At 37.2% G+C, this 21262-nt stretch overlaps 1 protein-coding gene across 2 annotated transcripts in view; it reads left to right on the forward strand.

Annotated features, from left to right (window-relative positions):
• RSF1 (remodeling and spacing factor 1) overlaps positions 1 to 21262 on the forward strand; it is a 146049-nt gene that overhangs the window by 54479 nt on the left and 70308 nt on the right. For both annotated transcript variants that reach the window (XM_005612015.4, NM_001301166.2), the window contains exon 3: positions 20520 to 20612. In XM_005612015.4, the coding sequence (XP_005612072.2) occupies positions 20520 to 20612 (93 nt within the window). The remainder of the gene's footprint in view (positions 1 to 20519; positions 20613 to 21262) is intronic.

Raw genomic sequence — 21262 nt, forward strand, 5'->3', positions numbered from 1 at the left:
TCTTGCTGTGTCCTCCTATGGCCTGCACTGTGTGTGTAGACAGAGTGGGAGATCTCTGGTTTCAGGGACACCAGTCCTGTAGGATTAGGGCCTCACTCCTACAACCTCATTTAACCATAATTATCTCCTTAAAGACCCTGTCTCCAAATACAGACAAATTCGGGATTAGGGCTTCAACATATGAATTTTGAAGGGACACAGTTCAGTCCATAACAACCCATGAAATACTTTGTTGGAGGAAAGTGATTGTGCTGATTAAGAAAAAGGGAAGGGGGATTGAAAAATACTACTTTTGTAATTTACGTAGTTGTTTAATGTAAGAATTTATTAAAATTGCATTCACAGGCAGCTTTTCAGGAGCCCATTTATTTTGTGAAATAGAGACTCATCCTTATAAACTACCTTTCCTGAGATTCTAGATCTCTCTTAATTTCTTAATCATTTAGATTCATAGAATCTTAAGTCATGTAAACACATCAGGTATTACCATTGGCATGAATATTTGTAGGGGTCATTAAAACTTTGATTATATTAATGTATGCTTCTGTAAATTATTGCGGAATGTGATTGTGGTGATTTCTAAACTAAGGATAAAAAGTGTTGAATTAAGAATCAAGAGTTCTGACCCACAGAAACTTAGAATAATATACAGGTGTTGCTTTAAGATGCTCAATTTGTGGTATTTCATATCGCAGCAATAGAAAACTCATACAGATTTATTCTATTAATGAAGGATTTATAACCTGGTGAGAAAACTCACCACTGGTTGGAAGTTTCCAAAATTCCTTGCAAAAGTATTTTTCTTCTTTCATTTTCATCAAAAATGTGCTCTTTTCCTATAAAAACCATAAATAGAATAATGACATTCTTAGATTAGTGCATTTAATTATTTACTCTAAACATAACCTGCTGCTAAACATTAAACAAATGTACTAATTGGTACTAAGTGAGATAGGTTAGCAGGAAAAAGAATTTTGGTGTTAAAAAATCTGGGCTCCATTCTTAGCTCTTTACCACTGTTGATCTCAGCAAACTATCTCACTTGTTTGAATCCAAGTTGATTCATCTGAGGAACTGAGAAAATGCAGTCTTATAAAACAGAGAAACTAATATTTGTCTTGCAGAATTATGAGAATTTATTAAAATAGCATATGAAATTCACTCAAAATAGCATCTCACATATTGGCTTCAAGAGTAAGAGTATAGGGACCAGCCTGGTGGTGCAGCAGTTTAGTTTGCATGTTCTGCTTCGGTGGCCTAGGCCTTGCAGATTTGGATCCCGGGTGCAGACATGGCACCACTCGTCAAGCCATGCTGTGGTAGGTGTCCCACATATAAAGTAGAGGAAGATGGGCACAGATGTTAGCTCAGGGCCAGCCTTCCTCAGAAAAAAGAGGAAGATTGGTGGCAGTTGGCTCAGGGCTAATCTTCCTCAAAAAAAAAAAAAAGAAAAGAAATAAAAGAGTAAAAGTATATTGAAGATGCTGTTGAAGCTTACCATTATTATCTAATTTTAAGGTATGTTAAAAGATGCTATTAAGTTAATTTAGTTAATAGAAGCTACCATGCCACAAAAATTCTTGAAAAGTTTTCCTCCACTGGTAGATTATCATTAAATTCTCAAGGTAAAAATAGGTGACATGTGAAACCAGAAGATAGGGGTTGGCCCCTAGCCTGGTGGTTAAGTTCGCACGCTCTGCTTTGGCAGCCCAGGGTTTTGCTGGTTCGGATCCTGGGTGTGGACATGGCACCATTTGTCAAGCCATGCTGAGGCAGCGTCTCACATGCCACAACCAGAAGGACCCACAACTAAAAATACACAACTATGTACTGGGGGACTTTGGGGAGAAAAAGGAAGAATAAAATCTTAAAGAAAACTAGAAGACAAATTGGGATATGCTCAGCATGGTCTTTTTTCTAATGACAGGCAATCAATGTTGTATCCTGTTGGTTGGCTGCCATAGGCCAATTTAGTCTTCACATTGTAATGCCCTTAAATACAGTCCTTTGTTAAAGAGGGAAAGGAGGAAGCACCTTCCATATGCATATGTGAGTACTCACCCAGACCATGCAGAGTAGGTTCATTTATTTTGTTTTGTTTTGTTTTAAAGATTTTATTTTTTTCCTTTTTCTCCCCAAGGCTCTCCCCCCGCCCCCTGCCCCCATACATAGTTGTATATTCTTAGTTGTGGGTCCTTCTAGTTGTGGCATGTGGGACGCTGCCTCAGTGTGGTTCGATGAATAGTGCCATGTCCATGCCCAGGATTCGAACCGTTGAAACCCTGGGCTGCCTGCTGCAGAGCGGGCGAACTTAACCACTTGGCCACAGGGCCAGCCCCAGATTCATTTATTGATATCCCCATTTTACAGATGAGGAAACTGTAATTGCTTTTTTAAAAATCTCTGTCCCTCACCAAAATTCATGCCAGCTAGACCCTGAGTGCCTTATTCACTGTTAAGTACATCAGAAGTCATCAGTCCCTTGCCTGTTTTTGTAAGGCCTTTGAGGGAAGAATGCTTTTTTTTTACAAAGAACATTTGCTATCAGTTTATTGAAAGGGAGTGCTTTGAATTCCTGTTCAATGAACTATTATACAGCCCCCCCAAATAATTCCATTCTTCTCATTAGTACATCTGTATTACAAAAAATGTGCTCAAGTATTATTGTATCTTACACATAATATATAAGATATATGATACAGTATATCTGTGTATATAATATATACTTATATTTTAAATTTTATCAGTCAAATATAGTAAAAATGTTTTCTCTCTTGTTATACAAGTACCTGTATAATATACTTCATTTAGCCCCTTGGCCTGCAAAACCTGAATATTAAGTATCTGGTCCTTTACAGAAGAAGTTTACTGACCCTTGGTATACATCATGCCTAGCACAGTTCTCAGCACATAGGTGCTTAATACTTATTTGTTGAATGAATGAATGAATTGCTACTAAATAACTTTGCAAAGGATACAAAGCTAAGGTACCAACCAAGGTCTTTCTGACTTTATAGCCTGAAAAACAGTGAAGTTCTCTTTATGACAATACGAGAGAAATCCTTAAGTTGTTTTTAAAAGGAACATTATAATTATTCACATATATTATTTTCTTCTCTAAATCACCAGGAGTGGACATTTTATATGAAGCCTGATAATAGTACGGACATTGCATATAATTGATAAATATTTGACAACTTTCTTTATATAAAGTTATTAGTTATAGCTTTTCTAAAAGTACAGTTTAAAAACCTAAGTACAAGTTTTACGGTGGCCAAAAGCTGTATTAGGAGTTTTTTCTTTAGCCATTCTTCTCTCTGCATTGTTGAGTGCTACTGATAGTCTACAGGAGTTGGCAGACTACAGCCAAATCCAGCTAGCTGCCTGTTTTTGTAAATACAGTTGTATTGGAACACAGCTGCATCTGTTCGTTTACATATGATCTGTCGCTGCTTTCATGCTGCAGTGCCAAGTGGAATAGTTTAACAGAGAGTATATGGCCGGCAAAGCCTAAATTATTTACTGTTGGCCTTTACAGAGAAAGTTTGATTCCTGTCCTAGAGAGCACGTTAACCATCTATTTCTCTTAGTTCTGTCCTTTATGAAATTAATACCAGAAAACCACATGGTCTTCAGCAGCTGGATAGATAAAAAGGACAAGAATAAACAAAGAACACATCTGTGCCTGCTGCAGAGCTGCTTTGGATTTCATTGTCTCTTGTATTAGTTGTCTGCTTGTTCATAAATAGATAGGAACTACGTTTTTGACCACCATTTACCCGGCTCCAAGCACACTGAGTGATTGAACAAATATTTGTATGAAGGCTCAGCAATAAGTTTTCTTGAGAGTTTATTACTAGAAAAGGTTTTATAAATGCTGACTCCCAAAGGTCTAGCTCTAGCTCAGGCTTTCATTACCAGATTGCACATCTCTCCGTTTTTATCCAACTGATTACCTGCTAAACTGGTGTCACATAAGCAAATCAAACTCCATAGCAAAAGCCAAATTCCTTCTCTTCCCTCCTCAGTCTTCTCGTATATACTGAATCCTTGATATGTTTCATGTTACCACCAGTATTCTGAGCCCAGCCATGATTTGGGTATTGTCCTAAAGCCCTCCTCTTTTTCACACTCAAATAATAGCCAGTTCTATTGGGTCTTCTTCCTGTTTATTCCTCAAGATTTGTCTTCTGTTTTTCGCTATTGCCATGGCCTAATTCAGGCCTTTTTCAACTCTTGCGTGATCTTTCACCTTCTAATTGGTCTACCAGCTTTTAGTCTTGCACCCTTCTACTACCTTCTCTTTACTGCTACAAGAGTAACCTTTTAAATACAGACGTTTAAAAGTGACTATTATGTCACTTTCAGAATTTAGTGGTTCTCTTTCACTTAAAAATCTGAACTCTGTCATAACAATCACTGCTCTTAATGGTTTAGCCCCTTCTCTTCAGCCACAGCTTATGACCTTCTCTCCTGTGTACACTACTAGTTGACTCATATTCCATGCCATTCACAGAACATTCTGTCTTTTTCATTCCTCCGAGTTTTTGCATGTACTGTATCTTCTACCTGGAATGCCTTCCCACGATGGGGGAGGAAGAAAAATCTCCTCCCCTTTTCTAAGTTCTGCTGGCTGGTCTAAGAATTAAATTGACATGAGGCAGATTATCAGGAGGGGGAAGAAAAAAGACATTTAATTTTGTATGTACAAGAACCCCAAAGGTATGAGGTTCCCCAACAGTGAGGCTGTTGAGGTTTATATGCCATCCTAAGCTAAGGAGAAGGCAGCAACGGTCTGAGATTCAAAAGGACAGAAGGCAATTTACAGCAAGAATGAAAGAGTAAGTGGTAAACAAATGTTGGCTGGACCATCCAGAAATATTGGGGCACAGAGAGGATTTTGATCAAACAGGTCTGGCTAAGTTTTCCCCAGTCTACCACACCTGGCTCATATTCTTAGTAGATATCTCTGATGATAGCTCTTCTTCCTGGAACAGGCCTTTTGTCTAAGTTCTTGTAGGCAGTCAAGGAGGAGGTAAAAACTTGTCCTGAGTCCTTCTGTTTCTTAAAAATAATCCATTTAAAATAATTATCATGCTAAAGAGAAACATTTTGGGGTGGCAGATTTTGCTCCCCTAACCAACTTATTTTCCTGGCAGACTTATTTGTCCTTTAGATCTCAGCTCAAATATTACTTTCTCTTTGAGATCTTCTCCCAGGAAGATAGTCCTTCAGGAGTTTAGTGTAATCATTATAGAAACTATCATACAGTTTTTCTGTTGAATGTTCAATACCTACCAAGCATTGTGTTTAATACTTTCCTTATATAGTTACCTTTGAAAAAGATATTATCCTCATTTTATGCACAGGGAAATTGATTTTGAGAAACAAAATAACTCGTCCAGTCTCACATTGCTAGAAACAGCAGAGCCAGTGTTCAAGCCTAGGACTTTGTCAATCCAGTGCTTCAAACTACTGCCCGATACTGCCCTCACGTTTGTCTTTCTCATAGATTTTAAGCATCTTGAATACTTTCTTTTTATCTTTTATTCATTGATATTAGGTGAGTTAATTAATGACTTAGACCATTTCAGTTTTTTTTTCACTTGGCTGCTAATATGCTTAACGACATTTACATCTTAGTTGTACTCAGCTACAATAGCTAGTTTTCTGGTGGAATTTTTACTTTCCCTATTACATGTCTCTTGTTCTTTTATCTTTCTCTTAGTGGCACCATTGTACATAGGTGTTATGGAGAGCTGTTTCTTTTCCTTTTGAAGTCACTGGAATATAATTAATATAAAATTCTGTTTAAATCCAGAGCAAATATCCGGCATCTGCCCTGTTCCTTGGCTCATAGCAGATGTTACCAGTCTAAGCTTTTTCTCCTAAGCCTAGACTTAGCAGACTATACTACTACCACAAATCAGTCAGCACTGACGTCTGTTTGTCATCTCTTGTTAGTGTCTCCCTAAAACAGTGGAACTAAGACCTGTAGGATGAGCAGAAATTTGTTAGGAAATTATCAATAGCTTAGCTTCACCGTGATCTAAAGTACCTAGAGAGAATGGCAGTGAGCGGAGGCCTAGGGATCATGTGAAAGCAAGTTACTGTGATAATCCCGCTGAGCAATGAAGAGGCCTGAATTAAGATTTTAGCAATAGAGATGGAAAGGAGTGGATGTGAGAGCTCTTTGGAAGGTATAATCAATAAGTCTTGGTAACTATAGAGAGGGAAAGAGAGAGGTGTCTAGCAACTCATCTCAACCAAGGGCATTCATTGTTGTGCCATATTCTTGCCAACAATATCAGTATCATCCAAAATATAAAGGAACCTGGAAATCTAGCTGATGATGACTTTTTACTTTTAAGGTGGAATAACCCCCTTAAAAATAAAAAACCCAGTGAGTGGAAATTTAAACTAGCAGTTCTACCAGGACCTTTTAACCCATTGCTTAGTTGGATAGGCCTAGCTTTATCAAGCTTCACATTCCTTTTACTTGGTGAGTCACAAAGAAATTTCTCTGCCAGTGAACTCTTACGCTTCCGTGAAACTCCTCTATTTTCTGTGGTTATTAATGACTTTTAGATACCACATGAGCAATTTCAGACACCTTAGGCATGGATAATGAATACCACTGTGTTAATAAACAGATATCTGCCTTCAACAAATTCATTACCTATGCTTCTGCTTTCCTACTGCCCTGTGTTCTGCCCGAAGACAGCCATATAAAGGTCTTGAAAGTAACGGGAAAGCCAATTTTTAATAAATTATCCTCTAAAGGAAATTATCCTCTAAAGGAAATCATTTGATTTCCTTCAGCCTCAGAATAATTTCTAAGAGACATCTAGATGGTACTTTATTATTGCTATTTTTCTTCAATTCTGTGATTTCTTCGGTGTGCACATGCCACACCAATGATTTAGAGACAGTTTTTTAAAGATAAAAGAAATAGTGGTATATAGAATGTAATCATTGACTTTAAAAGGCTCTTGGTTTCAAGAAATGTTAAAATATAAAAATAAATATGCTTCTGAGAATAAGCAAAGAGTGTTTTCTGGGCTCAGTACTTGAGGAATAATGACGTTTGGTAGAGAATAACCTAATGTCTCTCCCTCTTCTGGGGCGTTTTTCTCCCCCTCAACAGAAAGTGACCTCATTCATTTGTCCCTCAAAAGTAAAGGAAAACTAAGGGATAATCTCTGTCCGTTGGTCTCCAGTAGCAGATTTAGAAATGAATAAATTTGACAATAGATAGCCTTATGCAAAATGGCTACTTCAAAAAGACCCATTGCTTTTACTCCTTAGGAAGATTATCTATTGGCAAGTCATAAGGGGGTCATCTTTTGTCCTTTGTTAATTTGGTCATATTTTGACAAGGATTAGATATTTCTCTACTGTTATGTTTATTTTTAAAAAATAAACTAAGGCTGTTATCTTTAATTTTTCTTTGCCTTGTTAATATTTCGTTTGTGTTTTCCTTTTTTTATTGAGATATGATTCATATAATATAAAATTCACCATATTTTATTGATTTTTAGTATATTCACTTTGTCGTGCAACCATAACTTCTGTCTAATTCCAGAACATTTCCGTCACCCCAAAAAGAAACTTTGTACCCAGCAGCAGTCAGTCCCAATCACAACCCGCTCTCCGTCCCCAGTCTCCTGGCAACTGCTAATCTACTTTTCTGTCTCTATAGATTTGGCTATTCTGAACCTTTCTTATAAATGGAATCATAAAATATGTGGCCTTTTGTGTCTGACTTCTTTCATTTAGCATTATGATTTCAAGGTTTATCCATAATGTAGCATGTATGTATCAGTATTTTATTCGTTTTTATTGCCAAATACTATTCCATTGTGTGGATAATACCACATTTTATTTATCCGTTGTCGTTTGATGATCATTTGGATTTTTTTCACGTTCCGGCTGTTAGGCATAATGCTGCTATGAACATTAGTGTACATGTTTTTGTGTGGGCATGTATTTTTGTTTCTCTTCTGTATATTCCTAGGACTGTAATCACTGGGTCTTATGGTAATTTTACGTTTAATTTTTTGAGGAACTGCCAGACCGTTTTCCATAGCCACTGTACAATTTACATTCCCACCAGCAATTTATGAGGTTTTCAGTTTCTCCAAAACTTAGTTTTAATAATAATGATAAAAGCTAATATTTGAGAGCTTACTATATACTAGGTTCTATGCTATTTTACATACATTATCGTTTAATTCACAACACTGCCCAGATGATAGAGAATTAAATAACTTCCAAGGTCACATAGATAGTAGATGCTGAAGCAAGGATTGAACAAAGCTTTGTCTGATGCCACAGCATAAATACTTAATGCATTACATCTTGGAAAGCATTTTCACATATTTTTAACTTTGTGAAATGTTCCTTAAAGAGTACCATCTACTCTGATAATGTCAGAGCGGCCATAATTTGGCCTCATAAATGAATTGCATGTGAAATTCAATTTGAATTGAATTCAATTTGAATTGAATTCAATACAATGTGAATTGTAGTGTGAAAGAGCATTGGATTTATAGTGGAGAAAAACCTGAATTCTGCTAATTACTAAGTGTATAAGTTTGGTTAAGTAACTTAACTTCTTTGACCCTCTGTTTTTTCATGAAAGTGTATGTGAATATTCTCAGCATAGTGCCAGTGAAATAGTTGGAACCCAGCAAATGCTGTTTAAATATTAATAATAGATTATCAGAGAAACAGCAGAGCAATTTTAGGGAATTTTTTTATTTCCTGTGATTGGCATTCCTTTGAAATTGACAGCAACTTGGGCCAAATTATTTATACTTGTGGACATAGAATATTGGATTACATTTTCTTTAGTTTTCTACTGCATTCCTATGTGACTTCAGGTGGTCTAATGAATGTTTTATGATAATAATGTACCTGAAACCTTTTCCATAGAGAAAGAAGCAGTAATGCCTTAATTATGGCTGGGAAACCTCCTGTGGCAAGAGTGTCCTTGGTTCGACTTCAGGAACCCGCTTCTCACCTCCAGAGCTTTTTTTCAAGTGTGCACACTTGTATTGGTCATGACCTCTCAATTATACGCTCAGAAGTACTGCTCTTTCGTAGCCACAGTTATTTACTTCGTAAACATGCCTAAACTCTATTATCAGTGTGTTTTGAAAGAAGTTACATAAAAATAGCAATTTAAAGTTATTGCTCATTGCTTTAGCTAAGGGAAGTAAAAATAAAATCTCTTAAAGTTTCCTAAGTATAAAAAGCTTTAGGAACCCACTGAAAAATATTATTATGTTGATGATGTATGCATGTTTTGATTCTTGTCTGAGATAAAAATGAGAGAAGGATGGAGTGTATAAGATTGATTGAGTACTTATTATAGTATTTTTAAAACTTCTTTTAACTGTGGCCTATAGTATGAAATATATACTTGTTGGAATTTAACAGTTTGCAAAATGCAACAGATACCCTACCTCATACTGTATGCAAAAATTAACTCAGAATAGATCAACAACCTAAATAAAAGAGTTAAAATCATAAACCTCTAACAATGAAACCTAAGGATAAATCTTCATGACCTTGGATTTGGCAACAGATTCTTAGATGTGACAACCAAAAGCATGAGCAACAAGAGAAAAAATAGATAAAGAGGACTTTATCAAAATTAAAATCTTTTGTGCATCCAAGGACACTACAAAGAAAGTGAAAAGACAACCTACAGAATGGGAGAAAATATTTGCAAATTGTATGACTGATAATTTAATATCCAGACTATATAAGGAACTCCTAAAATTCAATGACAAAAAGACAGCCCACTTGAAAAATGAGTAAAAGATTTGAGTAGACATTTCCCCAAAGATTAGCACATGAAAAGAAGGTCAACATTATTAGTCTTTGGGGAAATGCAGATCAAAACTACAGTGAGATATCACTTTCTACGTAATAGAATGGGTTTTTTTTTTTTTTTTTAAGGAAAACAATAAGTGTTAGTGAAGTCGTGGACATATTGAAACTCTTATATGTTCATGGGAATGCAAAATGGTGCAGCTGCTGTGGAAAACAGTTTGGCACTTCCTCAAAAAGCTAAACATAGAATTGCCATATGACCCAGCAATTCCACTCCTAGCTGTATACTCAAAAGAACTGAAAACAGAGACTCAAACAGATGCTTGTAAGCTAATATTTTTTGCAGCATAATTCACAATAGCCAAAAGGTTGGAATTACGCGAGTGTCCATCAAAAGATGAATGGTTTATATAAACAAAATGTGGTATATTGATACAATGGAATATTTTTCACCTCTAAAAAGGATTGACGTTCTTTTTTTTTTTTTTTTTTTTAAAGATTTTATTTTTTCCTTTTTCTCCCCAAAGCCCCCCGTACATAGTTGTTTTGTATATTCTTCGTTGTGGGTCCTTCTAGTTGTGGCATGTGGGACGCTGCCTCAGCGTGGTCTGATGAGCAGTGCCATGTCCGCGCCCAGGATTCGAACCAACGAAACACTGGGCCGCCTGCAGCGGAGCGCGCGAACTTAACCACTCGGCCACGGGGCCAGCCCCAGGATTGACGTTCTTATACGTGCTATAGCATGGGTAAACCTTGAAAAGATTATGCTAAGTGAAAGGAGCCAGACACAAAAGCACAAATACTGGATGATTTCACTTATATAAACTATCTAGAATAGGCAAATTCATAGAGACAGAAAGTAGATTAGAGGTTACCAGGTGCCCAGGGTGGGAGGAGAATGGGGAGTTATTGCTTCATAGTTAAAGAGTTTGGCGATAAAACAAGTTTTGGATATAAAAATGTACTGTTATGGTTATACAACGTTGTGATTGTAATGAATGCTGCTGAATTGTATACTTAATGGTTAAAATGGAAAATATTATGTTTGTTTATATATATTTTAAAAATACAAGTCAAGGACTTTTCTCTTAATCTTTCAGTAATCTTAGCTTCAACATATTCACTGTCGTATTGGATACAGAGCATAACACGGGAAGCCGTTCAGTATAATATACGGTTAGTTACCCAGAAAATGAAAGTAGGAAATTAAAACAAATCAATCACCAATAATTTTATTTAGATCTTTTGACATGTTTTTTATATATATATCTGATACAAAAGTATCATGAAACAATGTTTACGCACAACTTGAAGAACACTATCTCCACCTACCAGCTCTTAATTCCTTGTGTTTCTGCTTGTGTTCCAGTTGGTTCTTGTGATTTTCTAGAATCACAAATTTTTAATTTGCGTTTATATAAGGGAGCTATGACGCAGTGGCATCTTCCTTATTTCATCTCTTTTACTAGCAACAAAACCTCCATTTTACAGATGAAGATCCTGAAATTCAGACAGGTAATTGACTCAACAAGATCACGCTGCTGGTAGAGGGAGCCAGGGTTTGCATCTTCACCTATTTGATACCAAAACCTTATTTCCCTTTCTATCCAGATTACTGTTACAAAGCAGCTTGCTTGGAAAGACTTACTTACCAATTGCTCTCTTGCCATTTTAGGTATATTTTAGGTATATGGTTAATCTTACCTATGAATATAAAATAGCTATGATAGAGGTTTTATTTTTCTTGCTACACTTAGATACTTTCAGGGCATTTTTTCCTTGACTAAGATTTCAGAATAGGCTGCTTTTGAGAGTAGGTTCTTAAGTTTTTGACATGTGTAAATGTACTCAATTTATCGGTTAACTCAGATTCTAGATGTCTGTGCCCCTACTCCTGAGCTTGTTTAGTAGGAGGTTAGTACGTATCTTACTAATCCTGTGTCAAGCACAGTGTCTGGCACAATTTAAATTCCTGTTAAAATGTTTGTGGAATGAACTAATTAATACATGCCTTTGTTCTGGTCACTTGGCGTTTTGGTGTTCTTTTGATTTTCAAAACCATGTTACTTAAGAAATCTTGCTGTCAACATATTTCCTGTATGTTTTTTTTTAAGGAAGTAAAGAAACATCCGTTCTATATAACTCTTAATGCATTCTCACAGGGAGTGTTCCCAGATAGCCCATCATAATAGTAAATTGTCTCAGTAGTTAAACCAGAGAATGTTGATACAGTAAATATTTGTTGTGTCCACTGTTAGCAAGGCCCTGTACTTGGTAGGTACTATGGGAAATAGAAAGATGAATCAGACTTTGTTTTTGCTTTCAAAAATCTTATAGTTTTACAGGACACCCACCTCAAATGAAATAATATATGTGAAAGTTCTATTGTAAATAATAAAACCACATATTAAACATAAAACTTGTTATTGTTTTTGTAAGACATGTGCACTAAGAATCTGAATCTGCCTTTTCTTGAGTATTCTCTGCCAAACTTAGCTTAAGCTTCATCACCTTTCCCTTGAATTGTTGTAAAACAGGCCTTAGTTTGTCTCCTTGACCTTAGAATCTATCCTTTTGTCCACCTTGCATGGTACAACGGAACTCTTGTCCATGGGCCAGCCCAGTGGTGTAGTGGTCAAGTGTGCACTCTCCGCTTCGGCAGCCTGAGGTTCCTAGGTTCAGATTCCAGACTCAGACCTATGCACCATTCATCAAGCCATGCTGTGGCAGCATCCCACATGCAAAAATAGAGGAAGATTGGCAACGGATGTTAGCTCAGGGCCAATCTTCCTCAAGCCAAAAAAAAAAAAAAAAGAACTGTTGTGTAGCAGTACTTGTAAATGCTTTTTGAGTCCCCATATTTATAAGCCATGACTTACTTGCACAGCCTTGCTTACTACTTTCCTTCACAGCCTTGTCTCTGCCTACTCCCAACCCCAAGCACTCATGATCTAGGGCTCTAGGACTCTGTATAAAGAGCTCCTTTATTCACCTTCACATTCACAGAAGGTACATCATCATTTACATTCCCATTGCTTTGCATATTCTGTTTTTTCCTTCCTGAAATATTCTTTACCTCCTTGTCTGATAAAACCTCATTCATCCTTCAGATATTAGCATAAATGTTACCACTTGAATAAAACCTTCTTTAATCTCCCTTCATCTGTTGGCTGAATTAGTGTTTCTCCCCTCTGCATTTGCATAGTAGTTTATAGATATGTCAGTTACTCAGTTTGTAGATAATTCACTGCACTGACTGCTTTCCCCCCATCATTATGGCCATGCACTGCATAATGATGTTTTGCTCCATGTGGGACCACATATACAACTGTGGTCCTATAAGATTATAATGGAGCTGAAAAATTCCTGTTGCCTAGTCACATGGTGGCTATCATAATGTCCTAGCACATCACAATACTCAAGAGTTTGTGGTGATGCTGGCGTAAGCAGACCTGCACTGCCAGTCCTATAACAGTGTAGCTGTAGTAGAGGGCTGTAGTATCTAGGTTTGTGTGCGTGCACTCTGTGACGTTCACACAACACTAAAATCACCTAATGATGCGTTTCTCAGAATGTATCCCCATCCTTAAATCTCATGAGTGTATTTGTTTACATGACTTTGTCTCTGAATTCTGAACTTCCTAGAGCAGAGACTGTCTGTTAATTCATCTTTGCCCCCCAGTACTTAATAAATATTTCCTTTAGTCCTCTAGAAAGACTTACTGTATACACAACAGTTGGACGTGTTGAAATATTAGGTCAAGGAGGCTTGCTGAGGTGTAATTTGAGTATAAATAATGGAGCTGGATGATTTATAATTCTCAGTCTAGCCTTTATCCACAACTCTGTTGGTGACAAGTGACCTGATTGGTGTCTTAAATATATACTGATTTCACTGTAAATAACTAGAGATAGTAATTCCTATTTCTCTTCATTCCTTGACTAAAGCACAGAACTCCTGAGCATAACAGTACACCCTCTAAGGCTTGTGAGAATTGACTGAGTTAATATTTTAAAGCAGTTAGAACAGTACTTGGTACATAATAAACATTCAGTAAAGGTCAGTTTTTTTATTATTCTGTTAAGAATTTATAATGTTCTTTAAGATGTGTTTTGTTGGCTGTAGAAATTATTGGTGGTTAACCTAAAAGAATTTTTTAAATTAAGGTAAAAGCATTATTCTTGTGTCTTTCTTTTATTCATCAGGTATTTGTTTTGTATCTGCTTTGTCTCATACTTTTGTCACAAGGTAAGAATATGAAGATGAGTGACACAGCCCTTGACTTCTCAGAGCTTAGCCATGAAATTCCTCTTGTCTCGGATTTGAAAAGGTTTGAGTAAAGACTGTATGATCCAGTGGAAAGATCTCTCAGCCAGGAGTCAGAAATTTCAGGTCTCAGCTCAGCCACTAACTTTGAGCAAGACGTTTCTTAGATGTCTAATACATACCTCGAACCTAATAGGACAAAACAGATTTCTTGCTAAGTCTGTTCTCTCAGGTATACCCTTAGTTAAAAGCACTTTTAGCCTTGCATTTGTTCAAGCCAAGGAATCTAGATGTGATCCTTAGTTTTCCTTTCTAGTCACACTCCACATCTGTTCTATCAAAAGTCCTGAGTATTCTACCCCCAAAATATAACTGTTTACTTCTTTCTGTTCCCACTACTACCGCCCTAGTCCATGTTATTATCTCTTGCCTTAAAATTGTTTTCCTAGTTTCCGTTTTTCCCCTCTACAGTTCGTTTCCACACAGCAGCCATTTTTGAACCGTAAGCCAGATCTTGTTATTCCTGCACTTAAAATCTTCCAGTGGCCTCCCACATCATATTTGAAATAAAACCTTAATTCCTTGCCCTGGCCTACATGGTTTAGACCTTGGTTACCACTTAAACCTTATCTTCTACTACTTTCCTGTCATTCTACTTCATTTACACTGATCTTTTTTCTGTTTTTTGTTTTGTTTTGCTGAGGAAGATTCACCCTGAGCTAACATCTGTGCTGATCTTCCTTTATTTTGTATGTGGGATGCTGCCATAGCATGGCTGATGAGTGGAGTTGATGAACCTGTGAACCCAGGACGCCCAAGTGGAGCACGTGGAACTTTAACCATTTGGCCATTACGGTCACCTCCTCCCTACCTTTTTTCTTTTTCAATGTGCCAAACTTTAAGGCCGTTTTGCTAGCTTCTTGCTTTTGCTTGGAACATATCTACTCCAGATCTTCCTGTAACTGATTTCTATTTTATTATGTCTCAACGTTTTGTGTCAAATGTCAGCTTTTTTAATGAAGCCTTCCCTTAACACTCAATCCAGAGTAGCATTCATACTCTCTATCATATTACTTTATTTTCAACATAGTGTTTGTCTTTACTTGATATTTTCTTATTTTTACCCGTTTGACTACCTCCTAGAGTGTAAGCTCCATGATGGCGGGTTGTCTGCCCTCTTCACCATGATATCCCAGCTCCTTGACTAGTTCCAGCCATAGAGTTGGGTACTCAGTCATTGTTTGTGGAATCACTTTAAAAATTTTATTTTTCCCTTTTTTTCCCCAAAGTCCCCCGGTACATAGTTGTGTATTTTTAGTTGTGGGTCCTTCTAGTTGTGGCATGTGGGATGCCGCCTCAGCGTGGCCTGACGAGCAGTGCCATGTCCGCTCCCACGATCCGAACCAGTGAAACCCTGGGCCACTGAAGCAGAGCGCGTGAACTTAACCACTCGGCCACAGGGCCGGCCCCTGGAATCACTTTATATTATGGATGATTTAAAGTTTAATCATCTTTAAACTTCATGTTTCTCAACTGTAAAATAAAGATCTCCATGTGAACGATATCCAAGGACTCCTCTGTCAAAGATAAAGCCAGGCACTAGTTAAAGGCAGTAGAAACAGATTTTATTCAGTAACTACTGTGGTAGTGGAAGGAGCTGAGCTCAATTCCAGTTTGCCCAGAGGTGACTGGTGTTTCAAAGACAGAATAAGGGAGCCGAGAGAGGGGAATGTGGGAAGAGGGTCAAACAAATGAAATGGCAAGTGGGAAATGAAAAATTACAAAAAGCAGGTATGAGGGTTGGCAAAGTCAACTTGAGTAGACCTTCTGTGCCTGCTAACTTTGGAAGTTAGACTTCTACTTTCCGACAGAATCTGGGAGGCCCTATCCTTCTGATTACAGATCGAAGAAGTGGCTTCAGGTCCTTGAGAGAGACACTCCTGCCTTCTTGTTGGCGTCAAGTCAGCGACTCCTGGTGACCCTGTGAATGAGTGATGTCCACAAAGTCCTGTCCTGAATAGCCCTAGTCAATTTCTGTAGACTCATGCCTGTGGCTTCCTTTCTGGAGTCAATCCATCTCACATTGGGTCTTCTTTTCCTCCTGCCTTCTACTTTTCCCAGCATTATTGTCTTTTCCAAAGAACCTTTCCTTCTCATGATGTGCCCTAAGTAGGGCAGCCTCAGTTTTATCATTTTTTCCTCAAGCAATAGTTCAGGCCTAATTTGCTCTAGGACCCACTTGTTCATCTTTCTGGCAGTCCAGGGTATTTGTAGAACTCTCCTCCAACACTGTATTTCAAATGAATCAATTTTTTCTTGTCAGACTTCTTCACTGACCAGCTTTTGCATCTATACATGGTAATTGGGAATATGAGAGTGTGGATAATCTTGGCATTAGTCACCAATGACACTTCCTTACACTTGATCTTCCCTAATTCTTTCATTGCTGCACTTCGAACTCTCAGTCTTCTGTTGATTTCTTGGTTACAGTCTCTATTTAAATTGATGACCGAACCAAGGTAAACAAAATATTTCACAATTTCAGTGTCCTCATTGTCTACATTCAAGTTGTATAGTTCTTCTGTAGTCATGATTTTTGTCTTCTTAGTATTCAAATGCAGTCCTCCTTTGGCACTTCTTCTTTCACTTTCCTCAGGAGTCATTTCAAGTCATTGCTGCTTTCTGCCAGTAAGATTGTGTCATCTGCATATCTTAGATTGTTGATATTTCTTGCACCAATTTTCACTCCTCCTTCATCTGAGTCTAGCCCAGTTTTTCATATAGTATGTTCTGCATACAGATTAAACAGAGAGATAAAATGCACCCTTGTCTGACACCTTTCCTGACCAGATTTGGAAATAATCAAACATAAAATCAGTGTTATGGAATGATAACTTATGGTGATAAATACAAATGTTATACCAGTATATTCATGTTTTGGATGTTGGAACATTCTCTAAAGAGAAATTGTATGCAAAACCAAATTATAATTACAAGGCTACTTGGTCAGAATCAAGTTGAGCTTGGGGAGGTAGTATGAATTACCAATCTAATAGGGATCCCCTTGTTTCAAGGACCCAAAGAATAACTGTTGTAGATCGTCTTTGATAGACACTCTGGTTTCTGGCACTGTACGTAAGCTATAGCTAAGGGACCAGATCTGGCCTGCTGCCTGTGTATGTATGGCTCAAAAACTTAGAATGGTTTTTACATGTTTAAATGGTTGGGAGAATTGTTGACGTACAAAAATTATATGAAATTCAAATTTCCTTATCCATAAATAAAGTGGTATTGGAACATAGCCAAGCTCACTCATTTATATATTTTCTGTGGCTGCTTTTGCATTATAACAGCAGAGTTGAATAGTTGAAAAAGAGACCGTATGGTCTACAAAGCCTAAATTATTTCCTGTTTGGCCCTTAACAGAAAAAGTTTGCTGCCTCCTGGTATAGATATATAGTCCTGCTTAAGGACTATATATTAAATAATTAAGAATTATTTAAGTGTCATTTAGAGTACTCTTCATTTGCAAGTTTTATTTGCAGTGTTTAGTTTGTGGTAACAATAGATTATGGCTATTCAGGCAAATCTAATGTTATTTTTTGGGGATGGGCCTCAAACACCACGGTAATATGTCTACATTGCCCTTAAAGAAACAGAAAGTGAGTAACATGTTTATCTCTGAATATCAGCACAACAAAAGTTTTGCATCCTAACCACTATAAATAAAGAATGTCAGTAAATTGAACCTAAGCAGTGTGAAGGCGGAGATCTTTGTCTTAATTATCTCTGTATCCACCTCTCTCTTTTCTCCTCTTTCACACACAGTAAATGATAATCAGTAGGTGTCCGGTTGTATTGGTATCTTTGACGCCATGCGCCTTTGGCTGTGCCTTGTTACCTGGGTTGTTGGTCAAGCTTTGGGGCTCCATCAGTCTCGACCCCTGTCAGATATTGCAGAGGAGCTTCCTCACGCTCGGCGTCTGGCCTGTTAGCCAGCCAACGTCCTCATCTTCTGGGGTGTGGTGTACAGCAGAGCACAGAATAATGCCTCATTCAGGTTGTAAGCTGTGCTCTGCATTATTGACTCTCTCTCTTTTTTAAAAATAGATATTATTCACATACCATAAAATCACCCTTTTAAAATATACAATTCACTGTTTTTTAGTATGTTCATAAGGATGCGCAACCATCACCATTATCTTAATTCTTGAACATTTTTATCACTCCACAAAGAAATCTCCTACCTATTAGCAGTCACTCCCCATTCCTCCTTCTACCCCCTGGCAACTACTAATTAACTTTTAGTCTACATGGATTTGACTATTGTGGACATTTCAGATACATAGAATCATACAATATGTGACCTGTTGTGTCTTTTTTTTTTTCACTTAATGCTTTTAATGTTCGTTTATACTATAGAATGTATCACTACTGCATTCTTCTTTTTTTTGGTGAGGAAGATTTGCTCCAAGCTCACATCTGTTGCCAATGTTCCTCGTTTTGCTTGAGGAAGATTGTCCCTGAGCTAACATCTGTGTGAGTCTTCCTCTACTTTATGTGGGATGCCGCCACAGCCTGGCTTGACAAGCAGTACTAGGTCCACGCCTGGGATCTGAAACTGCAAACCCCGGGCCGCAAAGCACAGCACAAGAACTTCACCACTATGCCACAGGGCCAGCTCCTTCCTTCCTTTTTATGGCTGTAAAAATTCCATTGTATAGATAGTCCACATATTATTTATTCATTTATCAGTTGGTGGATATTTGAGTTGTTTCCACCTTTTGGCTATTCTAAATAATACTACTATGAACATTTGTACAAGTTTTTATGTGGACATATATTTTCATTTTTCTTGTGTAAATACCTAGGAATGAAATTGCTTAGTCTTATGTAACTCAGTGTTAACATTTTGAGTAATTGCCAAGGTTTTTTACAAAGCAGCTACACCATTTTATATTCCCATCAACAGTCTGTGTGCATTTCAGTCTCTCCTCATTCTCACCATTGGCTATTACCCTTCTTTTTGATTACAGCTATCTTAATGGGTGTGAAGTAGCATTTCATTGTTGTTTTTATTTGCATTTCCCTAGTGACTAATGATATTGATCATCTTTTTCTTTGCTTATTGGCCATTTGTATATATTCTTTGGCAAAATGTCTATTCAGATCCTGACCTTTTCAGCTTTTGATATAATCACTTTCAAGTCTTCCCTGTGTAATATTTCAAAAATTTCCTTTTCCTCTACATACCTCAGTTTTTTTTTTCTCTACAAAGTATGGTGCTATCACTCAGAGGAAGTATGGTTATTCCAGAGAATGGAAAGCTCATTCTTCCTTTGTGCCTTTGAAGATTTCCCCATTATTTAGTTCCTGGCCATACTGCTTGCTTTATCTTCTTTTTCTATCCTGACAGTGATCTCCTGTGATTTCATTAGACAAACTGGTAAAAGAAAGATGACACTGGTGCAGGATAGGAAAGGGGTAGCCCTCCTAAGAGGGCCACTTGCAAGCAGTCCCGTTTACCTCCTCATTTTTCTCCTGTCTGCCTGTCTAGCCAATTGCCCAAGCTCCAGGGAAATCTTGTCCCTTGTGTTGGTTCTTCTCCCTTGACCTTCGTTATATTCTTTGCTTCTTGGATTGAAAAAAGAACATGAAATTGCTAGGCACTTTATATCATTTTTCATGCCTATTTCATAACCTTTAAGATCAGAATTATCACTACTCCCCTTTTATTGCTGAAGAAACTGGCTCACAGGGGTCACAGAACCATGGCATTTCTCCTGATTAGTTTTTATTATTGAGCAGAGGGGTTATCCAAATCTTCTCTCCTTAGCCTGTTACAGTGGCTCTGGTTTGCCTGAAATGCTTGTATAGGGAGAAGCCTAGACATTTAAGTTAATGCCACGTTATAGAAGGTCTCAAATGCCAAGCGATGGAATTTTTACCCAAAAATAGGAAAACTTGAGTTTGAGAGTGGCTTAATTAAAAATATGTCTACAATCTGGCATGTTTTTTGAACCTACTTACACTCTAAGCATAGAGATGGATAAACTATTGTCCTTGCCCTCAAGGAGCTTCTAGGCCATTTGGAGAGACAGAATCAAGTAATTACTTCCATTTGCATAAATGTGCCACGAAAGTGTGTATAAAATTCTTGAGAGCAGAGGAGAGAGCTACAGAGATCACTGCTTAGCTTAAATTCAGTCATCAGACAATAGTAAACATTTCTGATGTATTTAGGTAGTGTGCATTTTTGGGTGGAATTGAATTGGATTGTGTTTGGTATAAACTTTTCCCTTTATTATATGTATGTATTAGCAAGAATAGTTAACATAATTGTACAACAAAACTACCAATGTAAATAAAAATCGCTTTTATATATTAAGATATTAACTTTCTCTGACAGATATGCCAAGAGTTTAATAGCACCTGGGCATGGGAGATGGAGAAGAAGGGCTATCTTGAAATGAGTGTTGAATGCAAACTAGCACTCTTAAAGGTAATAAATTTATTATTTTTTACAGTCGTTTTAATTAAAAAAATTTCTTTTGACTCCTGGTTGAATTGGAAAATAATTGGAAAGTAGAAATTGTTATTCTCAGTGGAAAAGGATAGTGGATTTTCTCTTTTTGTTTTTTGTTGACAAAAGAGTGTATTCTTTAAATTACTATTTTTGATTGTTTTTCAGTACACAAATATATCTAGGTTTAATGATCTCTGCTTGTAGGGACGGTAGTAGAATGGGCAAGCAGTTGCCTCAGATTAATTTTATTCATTGTTTTCAGCCTTCACAGTCATTGCTAACAAATACTGTAAACTGTGGTTAATCTTTTACTGATTTAGTAAATTAGTGACTTGATAATTAGTTTTCTAGATGACTAGGGGCATGCAATTGTGAACTTAATAAAATTCTCATGTAACCAAACCTACTTGATTAAAACAGGTCTTCTCAAAGTAGATTTATTTTTTCAGGTTTGAATTTCCCTTTCTCTTCCCACCCATTTCAGAGTATTGGTCCTAATTATTAGCAAGGTGGCCAGTGTAATGAAGGAAACAAATACTCTTCACAGAAGAGAGACTTCTGGGCTAGATAACATAGGCAAAGGCAAAGAGGCTGTGATCGGAACTTTATGTATAATCTGCCTGGGC

Source organism: Equus caballus, chromosome 7 (assembly GCF_041296265.1).
Source record: "Equus caballus isolate H_3958 breed thoroughbred chromosome 7, TB-T2T, whole genome shotgun sequence".
In the NCBI taxonomy this organism is placed as follows: domain Eukaryota; kingdom Metazoa; phylum Chordata; class Mammalia; order Perissodactyla; family Equidae; genus Equus; species Equus caballus.